Source organism: Ailuropoda melanoleuca, chromosome 8 (assembly GCF_002007445.2).
Source record: "Ailuropoda melanoleuca isolate Jingjing chromosome 8, ASM200744v2, whole genome shotgun sequence".
Lineage (NCBI taxonomy): Eukaryota > Metazoa > Chordata > Mammalia > Carnivora > Ursidae > Ailuropoda > Ailuropoda melanoleuca.
Window position 1 is genome coordinate 77898435 of NC_048225.1, and position 19658 is coordinate 77918092.

Consider the following 19658-nt stretch of genomic DNA (forward strand, 5'->3'; position numbering starts at 1 on the left):
GACACATAACTTCTATGGCAAGGAACTGTCTGGAAATCATCTGGATTTAAATGGCCTAGAGTGAACATACTAGAAGGTATGTTGGTTTTCGTTATAAAACTAGACAGATAAAAGCTTTTGTTTAAACATCATGATAACTTATTCATTTTTGTCATTTGATGATCTTATATCCTGGCTACTTGGATGCAGCTTGAACAGGGAATCTTTGCTAGTTTATTGCAATGTACTAAAATACTGCTTGGATGCAAAGATGAGTCTTCTTACACTTTTTGCCACTCTTTCTGCTAAGGCAAGGATGGTGGAGTTAAAGAAGTATGAGTTGAATAGGACTGAATTTATATTTAAGTGGGAATGAATTCCTTACATTGGTGTGTGATTTTACTAGGTCTAGAACTGTTGCCTTGGTAAAAATATTTTGCTATTTGACTGCTTAACTCAGGATCTCCACTAGTCATAATTGGATAGTTACCAATGAGTTTTGTCTACATGAAGGCTGCAGTTATAATACATTTAGTTGTGGATGGGATAGGGACTAGGTGGTACCCAGGATGGTGTGTGTTTCCATGATAGGTTGCTGAAAGGATTACTAGCCTTAAAATTTTTTCATTTATTTAGTGATTAATTCATTTGATATATATTGTCTAGTCTTTTAGACACTGTTAATAAGTGCTGTGAATAAAAAGAGGATAGAACAGTTCCTTCCCTTGAAGAGCTGATATTTTGTATAATTAAATGCAGAATGAGAACTACATTGTTCTTTTAATTCATCCTATTGTAGACCTTTCATAGAGGTTAAGACATCATATCTGAAGTTCAGACCTGGGTTTGAACCCAAGCTCTGTCTATGGCTCTATGACCTTGGCCAGGTTATTTAACTTCTCTAATGCTTAGTTTCCTCATCTGTAAAGTAGAGATAAAATAGAATCTGCTGTATAGGGATAAAGGAGGATTAAATAACATCATTCATTTTAAGTATTTTGTAAAATGCCTGGCACAAAGTAAGTACCAAATAAAATACCGTCCTTCTCCTCCTCCTCATTATCCTCCTCCTCCTGCCCTCAATGGTATTGGAAATATTGTACCTGAAATAAAATCACATAAACTTTTAGGTCCAAGCCCAGTAATTACAGTACACATCTGCATAAAATGGGTGTGGGGCAGGGTGTAGGCGTTTCACCTCCACTGAAGTGCTTTAGTAGTAGATCCTGGAGATGTCTATGGAGCAATGTCCTTTTGAAAAGCATTTAGGTAGTTCTTTTCTTTGAGCTCTTTAAATATGTTATTCTATTCTTGTTTTCATAGTTTCTGTTGAGAAATATGCACTCCTTTGAACATTCATTGTTCCTCTGTACCATGCTGGTTTTTTCTGTATACTTTTTATTATCTTTTCAGCAGTTTGATTATATGGGTTTTTTTTTTATTTTTTTATTTTTATTGGAGTTCATTGAGATTCTTGAATCTGTAAATTTATATCTTTCACCACATATGGGAAGTTTCCAGTCATTATGTCTTAGAAATATTTTTTTTCTGCATCAGTCACTTTCTCTTCCTAGGAGTCAGACAACAAAAATGTTAGGTATTTTCATATTATTCTACATTTTCTGAGGCTCTCTTCATTGTTTTTTCCAATTTTTTCTCTCTGTTCTTCAGTTTAGGTAATTTCTTTTGACCTATGTTCAAGTTCACTGACTCTTCACTCTCCATTCTTTTGAGCCCCTCTACTGAATTTTTAATTTTAGATATTCTATTTTTCTATTCTTAAATTTACTTTGGTTCTTTTTTCGTTTTCTGTTTCCCTGCCAAGGATTTCAATATTTTCATTCATTTCAGGTGTATTCACCTTTATATCATGGAGCATGGTTATAACACCAATTTTAAAGTCCTTGATAATTTCCACAACTGCATACTCTTGGGATTGGTATCTGTTGATTCTTCTTTCCCTTGAGAGTTGGTTACCTTTTTCTGTTCTTTTGTTCATTTGTTTGCTTTTTAATTGGATTATTTTCCAGAGTTTCTGAATCTTATGTTTTGAGATTCTTTTTCCATAAAATCCTCTGAAGAACATTGGTTTTATTTTATTTTAGCAGGCAGTCTACCTGGTGATGTCCAGACTGCAAGTTTTCTTTTCCTTTCTGGTTCCAGTGTCACTTCACTTCCCAAAACTTTTGCTGTGCTTCTTTGGTTTGCTACACACATATACAGCATGGTGGTGAGCCCGAAACTTGTCTCAATTCATATACAAAACTAGGAATTACCTTCTCCTCAACTCTCCTTCTTGGGATTTCTCCTACACTCTGGGTTCCTGGGGCCCATTTGAGCAGAAAGACAGATTTCTCACTTAAGAGTTTTTGTTTTGTTGTGCTGTCTAGCAGTCTTGCATGCCTGGAGTCTGCTCTAGGAGAAAGTGGTAAGAGAAAAGAGAAAAAAATAGTGGAGGTTTCCTTTTCTATTTTTGAGTCACAGGAGTGAACCCATTTGCTCCAGTGTTCTAGACTTTCAGATGGGTTTTTTCCTCTAAGTTTGAGATGTCTTTGCCCCCCCCTTCCCTTTTCCCCATTTCAGTGCAGCTCTATAACTGGGGCTGGCCTTATGGTAGAACTGGGAGAGAGATTGTTTCCTCTCTAGAGGAAACAAAACCAAAACCAAAAACATGTCATAATTTCCCAGACACTCTCTGGTTTGCAGGCACATTTCGTTTACAGTTTTGTTGTTCTTGGTACAGTTCTGCAACTGGGACTGCCCTTAGGTTAAATCTGGGAGGTAAAAGATGGGGGGAAAAAAAGAAACAACACTATACTGGTAGTTCTTCAAGTTTTGACTCCTCTCTTTAATCTTAATTATTGTTTACTTTTTTAAAAAGAATTTTTATGTACTTTTTATATTCTGTTCAGTGTTTTTAGTAAAGAGAGATAATCTATAGCAGTCTTAGTACTTCAGCTTGACTGGTTCTGCCAGTTTTTGCTTTAGGTGTTTTGAAGCTCTGGTGTTAGGGGGCATAACCACTTAAAATTACTATGTTTTCATGATGAATTGACCCTTTCTCATTGTGAAATGTCTCTTTTCCCCCTGTTAACATTCCTTGTTTTGAAGTCTAATATTTCTGATATTAATAGTTTTCTTATAACTAGTGCTTATTGGTATGTCTATTTTTTAAAAGAAATTTATTTTTAGTCTGTTTGTGTCTTAAAGTATGTGTCTTGTAGATAGCATATAGTTGAGCATTTCTTTATTTATCTAGTCTCATGAACTTTTAATTGACCAGGGGTTAGCAAATTACTTCCCATTGGCCCAACCCTACCCACTACTTGTTTTCAGTATGGATTCCAAGGTAAGTGTTGTTTTTACATCTTTAAAGGGTTGAAAACAAGTCAAAGGGGAATAATATTTTGTGACACGTGAAAGTTATATGAAATTCAAATTGAAAGTATCCATAAATTAAGTTTTGAATTTTGTTAAAAAAAAAAAAAACTGTGGAAGGCCATTTCTTTCTTTTTATATAACTACCTGCATAATACCCCAATTTTTTCTTGGTCCACAAAGCCTAAAATATTTATTAATATGACCCTTTATAGAAAAAGCTCGTGACCCTTGTCTTTGACCATTTATATTTAATGTAATTTTTTACATGTTTGGATATAAGTGTACCTACTTTCTTGTTGTTTTCTCTTTGTCCCTTTTGTTTTTTGTGTCTTTTCCCCCTTTTCCTGACTTCCTGTGGATTAAATATTATTTAATATTTTATTTTATCCCCATTACTGGTATATTAACTGTATAATTGTATGCAATCGTATACAAATTGTGTAATTAATTTGTTTTATTATTTTAGTGCTTGCTGTGAGGTTTACGACTCAAGTCTTTAATAGGTGTATGTTTTAATAATATACCACTTCATGTATACTGTGAGGATCTTCCGTTTCTTTTCTTGCAGACTTTATGCTTTTGTTATCATTCATTTTGCTTACATATGTTACAAATTCTACAAAATACGATTTTTTAACTTTTAAAAATCTGTTATATTTTAAAGAAATGAAAAAGCAAGGAGAAAATCTTGCCCTCCTATTTATAACTTCTGGTGCTCTTCAGTTTTCCTCTAGTATCATTTTCCTTTATCCCAAGGAATTTCTGTAACATTCTTCTTTTCTTCTGCAATTTAGAATCTGCTGTTATAGCCACTCAGGGAGTATTTGATTTCACATCTTACATTTTTTAGCTCTAGAATTTCTTTTGGTCCTTTGTCCTTAATTTTTTCTCCTTGTTTTGTTAGATGTTTTTATTTAAATCCTCAATCATATTTATGATAGTTATTTTGAAGGCTTTGTCTGCTTATTTTGTCATTGTCTTTTTTGGGATCAATTTCTGTACTTTTTCTCTATTTGGGGTTTACAGAGTTATATGAATATGTCAGTTATACAGATTAGTAGAATACTTTTTTTCAAAAAGCTTTTTTGCTTCTTTTTTCTGTTATTTTTTTTTGGTAAGACTCTGACTACGTATAAGTTAGACCACTTGAACTACTTTATCTCCCATGCTCATCAGTTCCTGAAACATGGTTTAATCATAGGATCTTGCAAATAACTGTTGTGTGCTTGCCAGGTTAACAGAAAACATATATAGTAAGTCTAGACATGTTAGCATTCAGCCTTAACATGTATTTCTGTTTTTTTAAATTTATCCCTTTTGAACTACAGCGCATTGAACTGATTCAAAAGGGGAAAAACATGTTTCAGTGATTGAAGAACATGAGAGATGAAGTAATTCATTTTGAATGGGTTTAGTTTCTTAATAGAAGAAAAGTAGGTGGTGAGGTTGCTTGTTATAGTATAATATTCAGGAGCTGGAAATGGGTCTTGTGAATTATTTATTAATATCCTATTAAGTGGAATCCTGGTAATGAGGATTTGAGCCTGCTGCAAGGATCTAGTTTGGGTGAGACAGGCATGATTGGATATGGGTAATGGGAAGAGGTGGAGACTAGCTCAGGGTGGGTTTCAGGTGGGGATTGAGAGAGTGGCAAAGGGAGAATTAATAGTACCTGATAATATATGCAGATAGATACTCTCTAACCACAGTAGGCCTTTGCTGCATGCTGTGCTTAGAATTTTCTAAAGTGAACAGGTTTTTTTTTTTTGTTTGTTTGTTTCTTTTTTTTTTTTTTTTTTCCCAAGGAAACTCATTAATAGGGAGAGGAGAATTAGGGGGAGCAATCATAGGATCATAGGCAGCAATCATAGGATCCATTGGAATACTTATATAGTTCATAGAGGTCAACAAGCCAGGAAGGAGTCAAAAAAGGGGCTTGCTTTTGTTGCTCTTGGTTTGAGATGTTACGTCTTAATGTTGTTTACTTTTTCTTGGGATGTTGGGCTCCTTGATAAATTTGGTGCTATGCAGGATCTTTATAGCCAAGACAGACTTTCAACTTACTTTAGTTTTATTTAATCCTCATTATTTTTAGGCTACTTCAACCTGCCTTTATTTATTTTATTTTTAAAGTTTTTATTTATTTATTTGAGAAAGAAAGAGGGTCAGGGAGAACATGAGTAGGGAGGAGGGGCAGAGGGAAAACGAGAAGCAGGCTCTTCACTGAGCAGAGAGCCTGACCTGGGGCCAGCCGGATCCCAGGACCCTGAGTTCATAACCTGAGCTGAAGGCAGATGCTTAACTGACTGAACCATCCAGGCGCTCCCACCCTGCCTTTAGGGTAGTTTTTTTCTACATCATTTGAACTCTGTATTTTTGATTTTTTTTTAAATAAAAACTTATTTTTTTTTCCTTTTCCTCTAAAGAAGTTATAGCTAAGGAAGGTAATGCTTTGAGAGGCTTTGAAAGTACAAAATTTCAGAACTCCTAATTAAGATGTAGTATAAACATCAAAAGAAGTGAAAACACAGACCTAAATTTTGTTTGCAGTTTTTCATTTGTTTTCGGGTGGTAAGTGAAATTATATGGTGAAGTTTTCCATTAACTTTTGAGTGGGTATGTGTGTGTTTTTCTTCAGAAATTTCTACACCCAGACCATCTTCTCCAAGTGGATTACCTGAAGAAGATAGTGTTTTATTTAACAAACTGACCTACTTAGGATGTATGAAGGTTTCTTCCCCACGTAATGAAGTAGAGGCTTTACGGGCAATGGCAACTATGAAATCTTCCAGTCAGCACCCCTTTCCTGTTACTCTGTATGTGCCAAATGTTCCGGAAGGTTCTGTGAGGTAAGCTCTAATCTTTTTTTATTTCCCCTAGACATGTATGAAGTTTCTTACATGGATGATGTTATATCATTAATCAGGCCTAGGACTTAACTGTGAATTCACTCTGACTCTGTAGAGATGAGAAGTAAACATGTTTAGTCTTAGACCGTGTTGCTTATTTATGAGAGGCTTTTATAAAATTATGCTTAGAATATTATAAATGGAAATAGAACTTTAAACATACTTATAATTTGTATTTCTGTATTCAGAAGGAACATAAAAACCTGCCTTCCCCTTGTCATATAACTGCGGTTTAAGAACTAGAGCGAGCCATAGATTTTATCCTTTTTACATCAGACTGGGAAGAAGCAAAATGGCTTTTTCTCTTAAGCTTAATTAGGAATAATACTTACTGTCATCTGACTCTTGAGTTTTTTTTAAATCAGATCATGTTCTCCAATGCTCAGTGGCCTCTAGTCACACTTGTGATTATATATTAAAAAATCCTTACCATGTTTGGCTACTGATAAACTACTGCCTTGACCTGATTTTTACCCTTCTCTTCTCTCCTTACCTCTCTTCTTTCTTGCTCTATATTCACTCACTACATTCCAGTCATAATAGCTTTGTACTTTCTCAAACATCATGATTCCTACTGCAGGACCTTTGCATATTCTCTTTCCTTTGCCTAAGCAATCTTTCCTTAGTTTCCCAGTGGCTTTTTGGCTTCTTTACAGTTTCATTTCAGATATTTTATCAAAAGAAGCCTTCTTTGATCGAATCACATGTAACTGTTCCTCTTTTTCCTGTTTTTGGGCCTTTTTTTTTTTTTTTCTCTCCTTCATGGCACTTTCTTTGACTTGGCATTATATATTTTTTTGCTTTTTGGTTTATTGTCTAACTTCCTCACTAGAATATAAGCTCCATGAGAGCAGATTATTTGTATTTCTCTGTGCTGTAGCTTCAGTGTTGAGAGTAGTATCTGGTCCATAGCAGGTTTTCAGTAAATGTTTGCTGAATGAACAAATAAAATGAACCAAGTCTTAGAAATTAGGTTGAATGGGGGCGCCTGGGTGGCACAGCGGTTAAGCGTCTGCCTTCGGCTCAGGGCGTGATCCCGGCGTTACAGGATCGAGCCCCACATTGGGCTCCTCCGCTATGAGCCTGCTTCTTCCTCTCCCACTCCCCCTGCTTGTGTTCCCTCTCTTGCTGGCTGTCTCTATCTCTGTCAAATAAATAAATAAAATCTTTAAAAAAAAAAAAAAAGAAATTAGGTTGAATGTATCCTGAACCTGTAATATTCCCTGAAGGCCAGTTTAGTCTTTTCTTCAAACTCTTTCTGAAATGCCTTATTCTCTAAGGTTTAGAATGTGAGGAAATGTTAGCTTAGTTCTAAGTACTAAATAATAGCAATATAAATTTATAAGGTTTGGTAATGCTTTGAATTTTTCAGGAAAGGGTTTTGTAGATACAATATTTATATGATATTTCTCAAAAAATGTCAAAATGCCTTTTAAAGGTATCTTTTTAGTTTCAAAGTGCCAAATACACCTTGACAAAGGCTTAGTATTTTGACTTGCCTCGTTATTCCTGCTGGGTACCCCTTAGTTTCATAGAGAGATCCTAACATGGTCTTGAGATTTTAGATCAATCTAGGGCTTAGAATTTACATAGGGAAAGTCAGAGAGTTATTCACTCCTAAATCCGACAAACTCCTTTTACTTCTTAAATTCTGTTGTTAAGTTCAATTTTGGACCCACTCTGACCTTTTTTGTTTGGGTAAGAGACGTCTTGGTCAAACAGTGAACTAGGTCTTAGATAAACTTACAGGTACTGTTGTAAATAGAAATGAACGCTCCAGGGATGGTCTGTGCTATTTTGTCCTAGCATTCCTTTTGCCATAGCAGAACAAGGCTAGCAGTTGGGGATGGGTGACATAGATTTTACCAGGCAGTGTATACTTGGCTTTGGGAGTAAATGAATTGCATCGTAGGAGATACAAAAATTAATTAATTGTCAAAAGAAGTTGAAGAATTTGTGTGTGTGTGTATGTGTATAAATATGTGTATCTGTATATGTATATACACACACATATTATACACATAGCAAAATATTTTAATACATTTTAATAACCAGTTTATTTTTGTGAGTTTAAGATAATTATATCTATATGTCATTAGTATAATAGAACTATTTGCTTTTGTTCTTTGGTAGTTAATATTTTATCTTATTTTTCATCACTGTTCTATAGAATTATAGACCAGTCCAACAATGTGGAGTTAGCTTCTTTTCCGATCTATAAGGTGTTATTCTGTGCACGTGGACATGATGGGACAACAGAGAGCAATTGCTTTGCATTTACAGAGAGTTCCCATGGTTCAGAAGAATTTCAGATACATGTTTTCTCCTGTGAAATTAAAGAGGCTGTAAGTATAATATATTGTAGCAATTTGCTATTAAGATGAATTAGGGTAATATTTTTGAACCCTGGTCTCACTGTCATATGAATTAGTATGTATCACCATTTACTCTGTTACATGAATTTGGAGTAGATTTCTAAAGAGAAAGTTAATATTTGTAATGGCATAGAACTAAATATGAAAAGCTAAATCTGATAACTATGCATTAAAGTGGTATTGTAGATAGGGCACTCTCGGTTTAACAGATGTAACAGAAAAATCCTACTTGATGAGCTCTCCTCCTACCTTACCATGGTAGTAATTGCTGAGGCTTAGAAGGGCCTCTTCTGTTATTTATCCCAAGTTGATTGGTCCATGTGACTTTTTAAAAAAGCATCTATAACAAAACATATTTTTCTGCTGGACTGACGTCTGCATATTGCTTTCACTTCGACATTGGACTAAGATTGTGTCATAGATATCTGTGGTTTTCCCTGGTGGTTATTTGTTATGTGCATTCACTCAGAGGATGACTTTTGCACTGTGGAACTGCCCTAATTAAAAATACAAGTCTCACCTATAGCAGGGGTATCAACTTGTAGTTTTTTGAAGATGCTAGTTATGTTCCTCTTAGTAATTACTAACTGGTGGTTTATTCTGAGACTGGAGAAGTGGTTGTTAAATACATGGAGAAATTGCCTTCTTTTCTGTATTTGTTGGATTCTTCCCAAATGAAAAATAGGTTGCACTTTAAAAAAAAAATTCCAGTATAGTTGGGGTGCCTGGCTGGCCCAGTCTGTAGAGTGTACAGCTCTTGATCTTGGGGTTGTGAGTTTGAGCCCCACCTATGGTGTAGAGATTACCTAAATAAATACAAAAACTTAAAAATACAATTCCAGTGTAATTAATATACAGTGTTATATTAGTTTCAGGTGTAATTAGGTTGTACTTTTAGAACTTTAGTGCTTACAGCCATTTTAAAGGCATTAATAAATGTGTTTGGATGGACAGCTCTAAGGTGTGTTTGCTTTTGGAAATATACATTGTCAGCAGGAAATGCTAAAAGCAGCTGTTCTATTTTCTGTTTACCATGAAACATAAATAAACCATGCTGTTAACAGGACTTCTTAGAGTTTATTTCTGGCGACAACATGGAAACTCACAGTAATGTGTGTTCCTGTGTGTTTGATACTAAGCATGAGGGATATGTCAATTCTTATGCCCTGGTGACTAATTTTATTTATACTAAAATGAACATGCATAGACACACATAATTTAGATTGTAGCCATAGGAGCCAGAACCCATATCTGTGTAAGAAGTACAAGTTAGTTTTTTAGTTTTTTAAAAATACGTCTGAATCTATTTCATGCCAACATTTCTATATTTATGTATATACTGTCGTCTTGGTCAAAGGTGTGATAGGAGAGTGAATGAGTAGAAGTGTGCCTGGCACTTAGGAGGCAGTGTCTCGTTGAAAGAATGTGTGTTTGTGAATGAAGGGGTCTATTTCTGATCCTTACAACTCCACTACAGAAGTGAGGAAGCAGAGGGTAGAGTCCCGGCATTTCATGTTGGCAGCGTTTAACAGACCCGTGTGGTTTCTGGGTAATTGGCGCTTAACAGCAAGGAGATGAACTTTGAAGACTTGGAGAACCTGCTGCTTGGAGAGGTAGAAACACTGCTGCAGAAGGAAATGGAAAGGGACCTGGCTTGCAAGCATTTTTCATAATTGTGACGGTATGAAACTCTCTTTTTGGATTATAGCATCCTCTTGTTTATGGGTGGGGGAACCATATGTCATTTTTGAGAGCTATAACAGTGGGTAAGCAGTAGACAAAGCTGTGGGGGAATTCTCAGCCTGACCATTTTGGATATGGTATTAAATAATAATAATTGTATTTCTAGAGTGGATATTTGGTACATTGCAGGTTATCAGAAAGTGATGTCCGTGTATTATTTAATTTTTTTTTTAAAGTACGTTTTTGGAAGTGTTCTATTATGGAGCATTGGTGGCAAAATTCATTATTTGAAGGAGAAATACATGACATTTGTCATTAAACTTTATTATGAGAGATATTTCTAAATGAAAAAATAACCAGTAAAAATGTAGAGCTTATGCCAGGCACTGTGCTAATAAGCATTTCCTTGACATTCGTAAAATCTCCATGATATAGATAGTATTTATTTTGATTAGTTATCTGCTCCTCTGCCTGGAGAAGTTCTAGTTTCTAGCTGTTGTCCAGGTATATTATTAGTAGCACTCCATCTTATTCTCAGATGAGTTCTGGTATGGCTGGTAAATTGTATGGTTACCCTTTGTTTATCCCAAGGCTAAGAGAATAGACAATAGAGCTGGGTTTCAAATAGAAGTCTCTGACTCTGAATTCCTGTACAATTTTCAGTAACAACTTTCCTGTTGCTTAAATATTATAAAAGGCAAATAGGATTTTTGTTTTCATTATTTTTTATAAAGGTATTTATCTTTTATATAGTTTACATTCCACCCACCTTTGGGTTTTACCCATGCCTTATACAGAAGATGTCCAACATCTTTCTCTTTCCCCTCAAAAAATAATTACCCATTTTAATTAATCTGAAGTCTTTAGTTGCATTTACTGGTTGTCTCGTTATCTGGTTCCTAGGTTTCTTGTTCTGTGGTGAAGACACAACTTTAGTCCTTACTTTTTGGGTCCCTCTTGATGGGCACAGACAATTGGCAAAGATAGTTCAGGAGCAGGTAACAGACACTTACTGCCTAAATATGTTCCGTGCAGCAATGTCACTCACTTACTTGGTTTCCTTTGTTTGCGTAGTGCCTGGATGGGATCTGAAGAAGTTGGTCTGTTAAAAGCAAGACGACATCTTAACTTCTCAAGCAGGAGTAGCAGCATAGCTGCCCAGACCAACTATCACTGTGATGCTCTTATTTCACCCTAAAATCCCACAAGCAGCAGGCACCAGTAGTGTTAGGGGGAAAGCCAGTGAAGGTCATAGCTCTGAGGGACCTGGCATAAGGATTAGGTGTTCCCACCGAAGGGTTAGGATACATTTGACTTGATAGACCCTGGAGATTCATCTGTAGGACTCTGCTGGAGTAGACCTTGATTACCTATAGCAAGAGTTAGGGAATCTTACCTGAGGTATTTTGATGTTGCTGATTTTGTTCAGGGAAAGAGATGTACTGTGTTTCTGCTGAAGAATTGCAGAGAAAATATCCAAAAGCATAGTGAAAAAAGCCGGGGAGACACATACTCTTGTTGCATCTTTATGGATACGTTGTACAAAACTCTTTGTAAAGATATTTTTAAAAGGCTTAGTTGACTCTCTTTCAGAATTTATTAAGTCAGTGTAACCAGTTTCCTCAAAACATTTGATGTTTGTTGTTTGTGTATTTTAACATACTTATCCATTACATTCTCAGTGTTACATTTTAGAAGCATGGCTATTATCTGGTGTTAAAGGCATTCAGAGGTATTTCATGGTAAATATCAAGGGTATCATTGGGAAGATCTTCATTCTTAATGCACTGTTTTTTGGCGGGGGAGGGAGATTGCTGAAATGTCACTGTATAAGAGAAACCTTATTCCTTGTATGGGAAAATATTATTTCTAAACATACTTATTGAGATAGCATTTTAGCAAAATGCCTTATTTTGGATGTTAATTCTGAAGTTATATTATTAGTGTTTTCCATAAGTCTATTTATTTTTATAGTTTTTAAAAAGTTTTTTGTATGAGGGTCGCCTGGGTGGCTCAGTTGGTTAAGTGTCTGACTCTTGATTTTGGCTCAGGTTATGATCTCAGGTTCCTGAGATGGAACCTCTTGTTGGGCTCTGTGCTTAGTGGGGAGTCTGCTTGAGTTTCTTTCCCCGACCCCTGCTTGCGTGGTCTCTCAAATAAATAAATCTTTAAAAAATTTTTCTTGTATGATATGCCTCTTATTTTAGTTCCTTTCAGTGAGTTATATATTTGAATAATTTGTTTCTAAAAATTTAACACATTATCTTTCAGGGCCTTTGTAGAATGATTTTTCTGTATTTCTTGTGTGAACATTTTCTTGATATATGGTATTTTTAAAAGAGTTATCTTTCACCAATATTAACGAAAAGGCTTTATCTTGGAAAAATTGGCTATATTGTTTATTGTTAGTAAATACCTTTTTGTTTAATAGCATTTTTTGGGAGTATTTATATATAATACATATTTGAGAATTTGGAAAATACAAAAATAAAGAAGAAAATGAGAAGTTACTCAAATTCCACCGGACTTAAGATTTTGGTATATCTCCTTTCCACATATCTACATGTGCTCTCCTCCTACCTCTTCATCATCAACAACCCCAACAGATACTTTGTGTTTAATTAGTACTTTCTATAGGTATAGTCTTCTGAGGAAAAATTGTACTGTATTATTTGTCAATAAAGCCTCCCCTTCTGCAAAGAATATGCCTATTGTAGATTTTTGTGTGTGTGTGTGTGTGTGTATGTTTAATAGTGTGACATGTATAGAAATGTTTACCATGGTGTATGTTTTTAATAGTCTTTTCATGGTGTAATTGGTTACCCAATTTGTTTTAATAACTATAGACATTGATAATCATTTTTTCTGAAGATACTGTACCTTACCAATCCTTGGGTCACTGTTCCAGCTATTCATAGACTCTAGAATTCACAAATGATTTTGACCTAGTTGTTGGGAGCAGCAACCGTAAGACATGGTGAGGATTAAATGCAGTTTGATTGCTGTTAATGTACTGTTGTGTCCTACCTCCAAAAAGAGAAAAGTGTAGTCTGATTTCCCCAGCCCCCCATCATTCTTAACTACTCTGGCTCAGCCCCATATACTTAAAAACCTTTTTAAAGAGAAATTGCTGAGCCTTGCTGTCTACTTTAGAATATGCCAAGCTCCTTGACTTTTTTGGCATGGCCTGATGTGTCAGGTTTGCTGATAGCTCCGACGTAAAGAAAATCAAATAGTTAGAAGAAGATATGGGAGAGGCGAAGAAAGAATAAATATGGTTGGGGTTTGACTCAACCAATATATCAGCACTTACCTATAGGTATTCCCCTATATTTACATATAATATTTTCTTAAAAATACGCTGAAGTTCAATGTGTAAAAAGTAAACAATAGACTTCACATTTTATTTGATGTTAGGAAGGGGGAGTACTCAACTAAAAGTAGTTTAAAGCTCCTGTTTATACTTTACCTTGAATCATACTCTTCAGTGACTTTATTTCTAGTGTGTTCTTTGCTTCTGTTTTCTTCTCTAACACTTAAATTTTGAGCTAAATCAAATAAGTATCCATTTGAGGCTGAATATTTCTGCTTTTGGCTTACCTGATGATTCCTTCTTACCTACGTGAAGCCCATTCAACTTAGGTGTGCTGGAATGTAAGCACCATGGTCACTGCTGTATCCCTACCACCTAGAATAATACTAAGTATACAGAAGGCACTCAAAAAATACTTACTAAATGAATGTGTGAATTCATTGTCTTAACTGTGTAAGATTTGAGGCCTGCAGTTCTTATTTATATCAGTCCTTTGTTGCTTTTGTTGTTTTTACTCATTTACATAAAATTATAATGGGGTAACATTAAAATATTTAAAAAATTTCACAAGCACTGTGGTACAAATGTGCTCCTGGCGGATGTGAACTTCAGGTTGTCAGGCATTGTTCTTACACAGTTAAAAGTGTGTAAGTCAGTTAGTTAAACTTAATTTGGCAATGGAAAGGCAGTTTAGGGTAATCATTGATTAGTAGATGTAAGTGTGGCTATGGGAAGTTTGAGGACCACTTATTTTTGTGATAGACTGTATATGAGAAAAAGGTAGAATATATGAACATCACAAAAACAGAAAAATGAAAGACCCCATGCTTTAAGAAATTCTGTTGCTGTAAGCGGTCATTTCAAGCAAATGACAAAATATTATAATCTTAAACTCACATAATTCAGTGAATAATTTGAATTCACGTTATTTAAAGGGAAGAATTTCTTCGTATTTAGAGAAGTCTCTTCTGTCTCCCAGTGTGAGAATATGTAAGACCTTTGTTAAACTCTTCTTATTTCATCTCGGTTTCATTGTTCAACCCATGGGTGACCTGAGAAATTTGGAAGTTCTTTTGTGCTTCAAGCTTACAATTTTGAGATGGTGTGTCGCTGCCTTTGGAGCCAAGGAAGAGAATGACTTCAGAGAAGTGTGGGATCTAGAGTCCTTCTCCACTTTAGGGCAAGAGTCTAAGCCACTGATGTACATATTTTTATAGTAGTCACCAGGTTGGCTTCACACTAATAAATAGATCATTTCAGCCGGGAATCCTGCAGTGCGTTTATATCACAGCAACACTGAGTAACAGCATTTGAATCTCTTTAAATCACGTTACCATGTCAACTTATTGCTAAAACCAGTGTTTACTTTATTCTGTGCCTGAGTATCCAGCTCTCTGAAGCTGAGGGAAGTGAAAAGAGAAATTGAGAACTTAGGCTAACACCTTGTTTTGTGTGTTTATTGGAAAGATTTAGAGGCCAGCACCATTCTGATGATTTTATTTTGGGATTCATTCATTGCAATATGGTGTATTCTGAGGCCTATAAACATCCTTAAATAAATACAGCTCCTTTAGTGAACTTCAATTAGTTAAACCTCCTTATTACCATGTTTAAATGATAAGAGTTGAAAGAAGCAAACTGTATATAACACATATAAACATAAATACATAAATATAAGCTTATATAAATCTAAGCAAGCAATGTATATAAAATGCCATATATATAATATGTAGAAACATAAATATGTAAATGTATGCTTAGACTATGCTGAAGTATGTGACCATGGGAAGTTACAGATTCAAGAATTAGGAGAGAGGGGTATCAAAGTGCAGTTAAAACCTTTGCCTAATGGTATTCCATTATTTTTTCTTTTAGGTAAGCAGAATTTTATATAGTTTCTGTACAGCATTCAAACGTTCTTCCAGACAAGTGTCTGATGTGAAAGACTCAGTTATTCCTACCCCTGACAGTGATGTGTTTACCTTCAGTGTCTCCTTGGAGGTAAAAGAAGATGATGGAAAAGGAAACTTTAGGTGAGGTTATTTGGGAAGAATAAAAATTGGTATTGTTCCTGAAATACAGTATTGGTTAATATAAAGCTTCCAGAAGCTATACAATGTTGGTATAAAGCTTTAACATGATAAAAAAATATTTGGCAGGTATATGAATATGTTTCATTATTCTCATGCTTTCAGATATTTTATGTAAGTGATTTTCTCAGTATTTAAGAATAGTGATATTTATTATAGAAAAATGTAGTAAAATAATAAAAGCAGAATAGAAAGGTATGGTTTGTCAGCCATAATCACTTAATATTTGATTTATTCCCTTTGTTTATGTCTAAGGGGTATTTTTATACACTTGCATATACATAATTTTTTCTTTTAACTTTGTTATGTAAGAATTTTTCCATTAAAATGTTCTTTTTTTAAACTTTTTTTTTTTTAAAGATTTTATTTATTTATTTGACAGAGATAGAGACAGCCAGCGAGAGAGGGAACACAAGCAGGGGGAGTGGGAGAGGAAGAAGCAGGCTCACAGCAGAGGAGCCTGACGTGGGGCTCGATCCCATAACGCCGGGATCACGCCCTGAGCCGAAGGCAGACGCTTAACTGCTGTGCCACCCAGGCGCCCCGTCCATTAAAATGTTCTTAATCAAAATCCTTTTCAGTGGTATCAATAGTGTGTTGGGTGGTTTGATCATCATTTAATCAGTCATTTTCTTCTTTTGTATATTTAGAATGTTTTTCCTGAGTTCACAAATAGATTATAGAGCACAGTTATGCTCTTTAATGATCATTTATGTGCCTTTAATTCTAACAATAATTATTAGGTAGATATGTTGTCTGTTTTTTTATAGGTACAGACATTGAGTCTTAGATAAGTTGTTCAAGGTATTTTTGTTTGTTTCAGATAAGACATTTATTGTCTTAATTAATTCTTAAGAATAGTCAGTCTGGCCTAGGCTAGAATTGACGTTGTCCCTAATCCATATCTTTTTGTCCATCTTTAGTTATATTTACTTGAGTATGTTACAGTTATCTCAAATTGTAGATGTTTAAAAGCAAACCCTTCCCATTTTGCTTTGCCTTGGGTTTCAGTGTGTTAAAGGCTCTTATGACCACACAACCAGCCAAACCAGAGTAGTGGGTCTAGAAAAATAGTTAAATAATCTATATTCCTAAATTTGTTAAATTTAAAATCTAAAATTGAAATTACGTCATTTAAAGAATCTTGGTTTTAACCTTTGTTAGAGGTAAAGTATAAGGCCCTTATAAATCCAGTTTAAAAGTTAGTGACTTTGTTTTGCTTACTATAAAATTTGTAGTTAGCTGCTCTGGTGAGATGAGAGTATAGAGCATCTTAAGAACCCTCAGAATAGATTCTAAACCTTGGAGTAGATTATTTTATTGTGTTATCGTACTGATAATTTCTGTTCTTTTTGCATATTTCAGCCCTGTGCCTAAGGATAGAGACAAATTTTATTTCAAATTAAAACAAGGAATAGAGAAGAAGGTTGTAATTACAGTGCAGCAACTTTCTAACAAAGAATTAGCTATTGAAAGGTAAGCAGCTTGCTCCTAAATGCTATCAAAAACTTGTATTGACATTGCCATTGTGTTTCAAGAGACATACTATTGAATCTCTGCTGTATTACGCACTGTGGCTTTTCACCATATTTCAGTTTCTCCATTTAAAAATGAGAATAAGAATCACAATGCTTTATCCACTTAAATAAGTTAGATGTGACTGGTTCACTGAAAATCTCAATTGATGGGAGAAATAAACATGAAATTTTTTCCCCCCAGTAATAACTGCTTCAACCCTGTTTGGTTACATCCCTTTTTCCTGCTGTTCCTTATTTATGTATAAGACAAATACCTTAAATTCTCAATCATCTTTTTTTTTTTTTTTTAACAGGATCTTGGTTTTTTTTTTTTTCTTTTTTTTTTTTNCGCCCTGAGCCGAAGGCAGACGCTTAACCGCTGTGCCACCCAGGCACCCCCTCAATCATCTTTGATAATGAAAAAGTACATTTAGTTACTGGGATCTCGGGCTTAAAAAAAAAAGATGGATACGTATCTTTTAAATGTATAACCACACGCACATATATACACGTGTGTACATTTATGTGTTTATGTTAATACTTGATCATATAAAAAGATAATCTTGTAGGAGAAAAGATGCGATAAGCAAAGAATAACAAATGATAGTTCTGGAAAAAGTATTTGTACTGTAAATGATGGATGAAAGGTTAGTATCTATAATATACATTAATTTCTTAACAATTTGCAGAAAAAAAGGGAAAACAAGAGTATGAATCAGTAAATTATAGGAAAGCTATTCACCTGGCTAACAAACACATGTCTCTATTCATGAATAGACAGGGAAATGTAACTAAGGTAGCAGTAAGATAACAGATTGACAAAAATGACACATAGAGCTGGTGGGGATATGGGAAAATGGTGAAGTGTGTGTACATCCTTTCTGAAAAACAATCTGGCAACATCTATAAAATTAAAACAAAAAACCCCACTTATAATTGGATGCATCAGTCCCATTCTAGGGACTCTGTCCTATTCAAAGAAAAGTACTCCTATGTAAGGACATAATTTTAAGGATATTTATTATAGCCCTTTTTATAGTGGCAAAAAGCCAGAAATAAAAACAAATGCCTTTTCACTTAGCTTTAAGAAGTGCGAGCAATTGGTGATGGTCACAAGAGAAAGAAAAGCCTCTTCATTAAGATTGCTGTAGACGGATGATCTCTTCCTCGCCCCTCCCCCCAATTCTGTAGACTAGGATGAAGGTGGGGGCCACTTCAGGTGCTAGCTGATGGCATCTTGGCCACCTCTGTCCCTTTTAAGTCTTGGAGAAGGTGTCTGGATTCCGGTTATCTCTTTAGAATGTTCTTTAGAATGTCAGGAATTTAGCTTTGCTTTGTTCCCACCCTTGGGTTTTCTTGCTTGTATCCAGATTATAGGAAAAATGCTGCTATCTGATTCTGTCTTGAAATTATAGTTGTCATCTTTTCTCCTTTCTTGGTGGTATAAAAAATAGTGGTGAGTCATAAAATTAATGAAAAATAGCTGAAGATTAAAGGTATTATTGATTTTGAATATTTTAGTCCTAAAAGAATGATGATGAGAATTTTTGTTGTTAGCAGTAGTTATGCAGTGTGTTTGAATCTTTTTATTTGAAAATAGGCAATTTCACACTTATAGACGAGGTAAAAAAATAAAATTGGTACAGAGAACACCTGTATACTCAGTCACCTTTTGGGAACATTTTACCCCATTTGCTTTGCACCCACTTTCTCAATCCCTCTTTTTTCTCTCAGGCTTTCCCTCCCTACCTGCTTACCTACCTGCATACACACACCCACATAATCGTTTTTCTGAACAATTTGAATAAATTACATACTTCATGGCTTTTTATTCCTATATACTTTCTTAGGAAAGTTATATTTCCAAAAAATAAGGATAGGGATAGCACTTACATAAGCACATTATATGTAGCAACTTCCGTAAATTTAGTGTTCATACAATACTTTTTTTCTAACCTGCGATTTGTCTCCGTTTTTGTCAGTCAACCCAGTAGCATCCTTTCCCTCTCCTGTTCAGGGATCGAACTAGGGTCAGACATTGCATTTAGTTGCCTGATGTCTTTGGCTTTCTTTAATCTGGAAACATTTCCACAGCCTTTCTCTTATAACATAGATGTTTTTGAAGAATACACCCATTTTTCCTCATTTAAATATAGCATTGCTAATTTGGGGTTTCTCTGATACTACCGTGTGATCAGATCCAGCTTATTTATTGCGGCATAGGTGATGTTTCCTTCACAGTGCAGCACATTTGGAGGTGCCTGATAACCATCTGATAACCATCTGTCCCTCACTGGTGGTGGTCATTTCGATTGCCAAAATTCGATTGTCAAAATGTCTGATTTCTCCACTGTAATTCCTTACCCCCCTTGCATCTATTAAGCAGTCTGTGGGGAGATACATGAAAATAT

At 35.0% G+C, this 19658-nt stretch overlaps 1 protein-coding gene across 7 annotated transcripts in view; it reads left to right on the top strand.

Annotated features, from left to right (window-relative positions):
• Window positions 1–19658, top strand: part of RABGAP1L (RAB GTPase activating protein 1 like) — a 741419-nt gene that overhangs the window by 72527 nt on the left and 649234 nt on the right. For all 7 annotated transcript variants that reach the window (XM_034667692.1, XM_034667693.1, XM_034667696.1 and 4 more), the window contains 4 exons: window positions 5999–6209; window positions 8440–8614; window positions 15516–15673; window positions 17096–17206. In XM_034667692.1, the coding sequence (XP_034523583.1) occupies window positions 5999–6209; window positions 8440–8614; window positions 15516–15673; window positions 17096–17206 (655 nt within the window). The remainder of the gene's footprint in view (window positions 1–5998; window positions 6210–8439; window positions 8615–15515; window positions 15674–17095; window positions 17207–19658) is intronic.